At 33.5% G+C, this 5,830-nt stretch overlaps 1 protein-coding gene and 1 non-coding gene across 2 annotated transcripts; both read left to right on the top strand.

Annotated features, from left to right (window-relative positions):
* Positions 1-434: 434 nt before the first annotated feature.
* On the top strand, positions 435-508 carry TRNAI-AAU (transfer RNA isoleucine (anticodon AAU)). Its single transcript has one exon. It is a non-coding gene; the product is annotated as a tRNA-Ile (tRNA).
* Positions 509-535: 27 nt separating this feature from the next.
* LOC115711513 (uncharacterized) lies at positions 536-4,516 on the top strand. Its single transcript, XM_030639866.2, has 4 exons — positions 536-684; positions 769-846; positions 1,050-1,145; positions 4,185-4,516. The coding sequence occupies exons 1-4, from the start codon at positions 682-684 to the stop codon at positions 4,260-4,262; spliced, it is 255 nt and encodes an 84-aa protein (XP_030495726.1). The 5' UTR covers positions 536-681; the 3' UTR covers positions 4,263-4,516.
* Positions 4,517-5,830: the final 1,314 nt, after the last annotated feature.

Raw genomic sequence — 5,830 nt, 5'->3', positions numbered from 1 at the left:
ATTGTAATTATACTTTTTTTTAAAAAAAATACATGAATATATGTGGATCTAATTAGATCAATTACTTTTACATCTTAATCAACATCCAATTTGCACAATTGCACATTTTAAATTTTTCAATCCAATCCAATCCACACAAAGTGCGGATATTCACACTTTATAGATTGGATTGGATTGAGTATTTATGGAAACCCCTATTAAAAATTATTTTTTTTGAACAATGAGCAAACTTTCATAATTTCATTAAAAGAGATCAACATTCAGTACATCGAAAAAAAAAATATAGAAAACAAATAAATTCAGAATTATTTCATAGCAAGCATATTAAGATTTGTATAAGTAATTTTGGAATAAGGCTATACTAACCTTTTATGGTTGCAATATAAGCCTTATATTAGTTAAGTATTTTGAAATGCTTGTAGGACTCAACAACTGGCCTATTAGCTCAGTTGGTTAGAGCGTCGTGCTAATAACGCGAAGGTCGCAGGTTCGAGACCTGCATAGGCCACTTTATGTTTTTATTTATTTATTAATTTTGTATTTATAAATTTCTTTTTTGGTACCAACCACCAACGCAAGAAGACTCCTCTTTCTCGTCTCAACGCAAATACCAAAATCTCCATTGCGGATCGGTCGTCCTTCTCAGTCCTATTCTTCATTTTCTCACACAGAAACGTAAAAATGGTAATCCTTAACCCTAGTTATGCTTTCTTCTTCTCAATATATGATCAAATTTTCGCCTTTTAATATGATTGCAACCTTTTTCAGGTTTGCTTGGCATGTCTCATACCCATTTTCCTTGTTCCCATCGTCAACGTACTGCCTCTTCTCTTCTATTACATTATGGTATGTTGCTCCAAATCCATCTATTCTTTTCAATTCATCTGGGTCAATTTTCTTTCCTGTTAGAAAGAAAAATAAAATTAATAATTGGGGTTAAACTGATCATGGGGAAATTCATAATTTGATTTTGATATGTATCTCTAATCGTTTACAAAGACTGGATTTTTTTTGGTGGTGGGGTTGAATTTTGGTTGTGTACTTTGTAGGGAAAGGTTTATAGGCTTCTTGGGTGGGAGTACAGAAGGCCGGAGAGGGCTCCTGCCGCTTGTCCTTTCAAACCAGCAGCTAAAAAGGAAATTCAAGTGAGTGACTGCCCCCCCTCTTTTTTTATGTTGTTCTTCATTTATTTATTTTAATGGTTTTCTTCATACGGGTATTTGCTAAATTGAAGCCAAAAATTGTGAAAAGTTAGTTTCGGTGTACTGAAAAAGTTTGGGTTTTAGCTTTCTGTTTTGTACATTTGAAAATTTTGGGACTTTTTTTTTTGTCTTGAAGATATAAAAAACACCATAATTGTGTAGATTTTAAGTGAATGATATGAAGAGAGTTGAGGTATGAATGTGAAGAATTGTTGTGACACTGTGGATGTAGTGGAAAGCTGTGTCTCATCTGTTTGCTTATCATGTCATAGAAGTACAGTATGGATTATTTGGGCTCAATTTTGTGGGCAATATAATTAGTTATTAGCTTGATAAATTATTAATCAAGCTAAAACCTTCCGTAATAGAGCGCCTTGCTTTAGAGATGCGCTTAGTTAGTCTGAAGGCAGGCTGGGAAGACAAAAGAAGAATTTCATGCTCGCCCAAACGTCAGTAGAGCAGCTCAATGAAACTATAAGATAGATCGGTCTGATTCAGTGACTCTATAAGATAGATCTCTGCTGCTTGCACTTGTGTCAGCTTGACTCCTTAACAAGGTGATTTAAGAAACTTCACTGTGATGACTTAGAAATCTACAAGCCCACAGGCACTCTAAAGGCCTATAGGCATGTAATCGTCATCCATACAAGAAGAGAACACTTACAGAAGTGTCAAAGTACAAGTTAAGAGTATCCAGGTTTCTCCTTAGTTCCATGGAATAGTAGCAAGGAGCGATGACAATTTTTCCCTTTAAGAGAGCTTGGCAATGAAAAGCCTCTCTGGCAATAAGCCAGCGAAAATGAATCCTTGGAAAGGGATGTGGTGGCAGGTCCATGAGGTAGAAACCTAACCAAGTCTGTCTTACTTAACTAAGTTGTAGAAGTAAAGATGGTCAAATACAATCTCTAATGCTATAAAAGATTAGGCTCTCTACATATTTGATTTGCTTGAGACTCAATAGACTATCCACAAAATATCTATATTACTAAATTGTGATTCCTCTCTCACCTGTGATGCTAAATCCTCATATTGCAAAACACTCAATTTCCTAGGTAAAGGTTTGCTTAGGAGGGTTTTTCTTGATTTCTCGCGGCCTGCTCTTCTTTTTCTCTTTCAAGTTGTTGAATCCTTAGAATCAAAACGACTTTCAATTGTTTTATAGTTGGTTCAGGGTCTTCACAAATTAGGAATCTCCCTCCTGGGGAGCATACTTGGTCATCAATAAGATAGCTAGCAACTCAGCCAGTCATTAAATCAATAAGATAGCTAGCAAAGTTTATCCTGAAGCTTGGAAAGCGAAAAGGTGGGAATACTCTTTGGAGTTTGGAGGATGCTTTCAGAATGGATCAAATTGAACTAGGTCAACCATTCAGTTGTCAATAGACAAACTTTGCCGAAGCATCAACTATATACGAATGATGGCTAGGGCTTGGTTCTGAGCTTTATAATATTCCTATCAGTTGCTTACTCATATCAAAACTAGTCGAGACTCTTTTGCCTATCGGTCGACTTTAAGCAACCTTCGCATTTCGTGCGGAGGTCACAAATCTCTATGTGGGCCTTCTTGGCCACTCACAACCTTTGTTCTTCAGAGAATCTCGCTCTTATGTCGTGGGACTTGTAGCTTGGCATTCCACCGGGTGGGTTTTTTATTCCTTCAATGTTGAGTTTCTTCATGGTTATTTACCTTAAAATAAGAAGTAGAGATTGTACATGATTGTAGTTAAACGCTAACCTTAGCTGATTGGAAACTTGAATGTTGTGGACTGATTGCTCCTGATGATAAATTTTGATTTGCTTGAGAGTTTTGAGTTTTGGGCACTGTGCCTTGTCTACTCAATAAAGTTCTTTAAAAATGTGTAACATGAGAGGTTGAGGGTTTTAACTTCTAACTGGCTGTAGTTGAATACTACATTTGGTCTGATTACTATTCAAACTGTTTGGAAAAATTTCTGATACTAGATTGTGATTTAAGGCTGATTTTAGCACTGTCGACAGTAGTGATTAAAGCATGGTAGACAGGTGTACTATAAAGTATAAAAAACAATGTGATTTTAAATCGATGTAGTTGAATTTTACATGTGCTCCTGGAGGCTTAAGAGACATGTGACCTAGAAAATTGACAAATACACTGTGGCTAAGCATCCAGAAAATGTACTGCTAAATTTGATATACAGGGATAGTTGTCACAAAAATAGATTAAAGCTAAATAGTTGAATGTTTCTGTTCGGGACCTTGAAGCAATTAATAGAATTTGGTATGTAGCTAAATATATTGCTTATTTGCTTCATGCGAGGTGGTAATCTTAATCCATTTGTTCAACCTTGAGGGTAACAATAGGATTTTGGCATAGATAAAGGAATATAGGTTTGAAAGTTGTAATAGAGGCCTAGAAATTTGTTGATTCTTTATCTGAGGAAACCTTACCTAAAGTAATTACCTCTGCATATAGGATATTACTTTTGGTGGTCATTTTCACCTCTTTGTATGTTAAGCAATTATATCCAAAGATTAGCAAAAATGATGATGTACTCAAGAGATATTTTTGAAATCAAGGAATAACAGGGAACAGTGGTTTTTGGGAGACCAGACCATCTCGCACTGTGCAGAAGCTCATACAACCTGAACATTCTTTCTTCTAACTGTTTCACAGCTTCATATACAAGTTATTACACTTTCCAGCTAACTAAGCATCCTAGTCAGCCCTTGCTATTTCCTCCCATGTTTAGAATAAGTATTAAGTAATTGCAATGGGAGGTCTGTCTATCACATGATACCCCTTATCTCCATTTGGTCATATTGCATTATTGTTGTCTGTTGCTTGCTGCTATTCACTTCTGCACGAACTATACCTTTTCTGATGTAGTTTAGTAATTTATTTTAGACCTTTTCACTTATTGTGATCTGATATAATTTAGTAATTTATTTTTCATTCAATGATTCGGTACGGTTTATTGTTATTGACGTTACATTTCCAAGCAGGCTGGGGAAGGAGCTGTGCCTGGTCCGGCAGAATCCGTATCCAAACCGGTGGGACATGTGGATAGCAAGGAAGACTGAATTTTAACCTTTGTTCTTGAAAAGATGTATATATAAGAGTCTCAGCCTTTTTATGGTAAAGGATAGGCTGGGCCTTATTAATATTTTTGGGTTCAAACAGTACCGATTTCAGTCTTCTGTAGCCGGTTTTACAAAATGTATGAAACTTACATCTAGTCTAAAAATGGCCTCTTTACATTTATTCATTTTCTTTTCTCTGTTTGGGGTACCTTATCCCATGAATAATATTAAAGGGTCCCAGATTTTTGATTGAAGACACCAACCACTGTGAATGTTAAGTTTTTCTATTTTTAATATATATATTCTTTCTTAACAAAACTTTGGTAGTCTAAAATTCTCCACTTTCAAATATGTATAAAGATTAGGAAAAAAAGGGTGATAAGTTTTGTCCAATTTCACTGGTCAAAACGACATAGTTAGTATAGTATTATATTAAATTGTATTTTATGTAATATTTTTATGTAAAATTATATGTGGTATTAACTTTTATGGACACTTAAATATATAATATTTTAGTAAAAATAAAAATTTAACATAGTATTATATAAAAATATGATATATAATCTAATTTAATATAATACAATACAATATGACTTAACATGACGTTCTAAACGAGCCCTAAATGATTTAAATTATATTAAAAGCATTTAAATTGTCTTTTTCATTGTTTCACTTTCCATTAACTTAGAGAATCTGCTGAAACGATCTAGTGGGGACTCTTTTACCACATGGCTTACATATGATGAAGGTGGACTCCTCTGTTTTTTTATTTTGTTGTTGAAAATTTCAAAATGATAGTAACTTGATATTAATAAATTATTTATATTTTTTATCAACTACAACTACTTTTTAACATTTTCTTTTATTGTTTTGCCGGGCGGTAAAGAAACATCTAAAATAGTATACCACATTGGAGCATTATCTTAGTATTTATGTCTTATTCAATTTATTTATGAGTTCAGTTAGGTTATCTTACACCCAACTCAAATCCTAGCTAATACTTGTAAAAAATCATATAAAAAGTATCACAGAAAAAAAAAAAATATTACCATATATACTATTTTTTTAACTTTTTTTTTTTTATTTCAAATTTACGGTTTGAGTTTCTAAAGTGGTTGCAGCGCTAGTTGCAATAGGAGTTTCTGTACAATTTTTTGTTGCAATTTAAGTTGCAACGCTAGTTGCAATAGGAGTTTCTATGTAAAATTCCGTAAAAATGTAAAAAAAAAAAACTGTTTTAAAGTGTAAAAATGAAAAAACCAAAAAAAAAAAGTCGATATTTCTATTAGAGAAATGCATATTTTGTCAGAAAAAATTTCTTCATATCTTTACCTATGTTTGCATCAATTTATAGTGTTTGGTTTATTATTTTTTTTTTTTTGATGTTTGACCGCTTGTATTTTGAAAATTAGGCACTTTGGGGCTTGAGATGATAGATAAAGTTTTCACATAAACAATATGACTTGGTGTGAAAAAATAGGTTTATTGGGGTCAAAACTTGCCAATAATGGCCTGCAGAGTCTTACAATTTCTTTGGGTGTTTAATTTGCCTTTGGTTTTGTGGAATC

Source organism: Cannabis sativa, chromosome 3 (assembly GCF_029168945.1).
Source record: "Cannabis sativa cultivar Pink pepper isolate KNU-18-1 chromosome 3, ASM2916894v1, whole genome shotgun sequence".
In the NCBI taxonomy this organism is placed as follows: domain Eukaryota; kingdom Viridiplantae; phylum Streptophyta; class Magnoliopsida; order Rosales; family Cannabaceae; genus Cannabis; species Cannabis sativa.
This window is presented reverse-complemented; position numbering and strand designations above follow the sequence as displayed.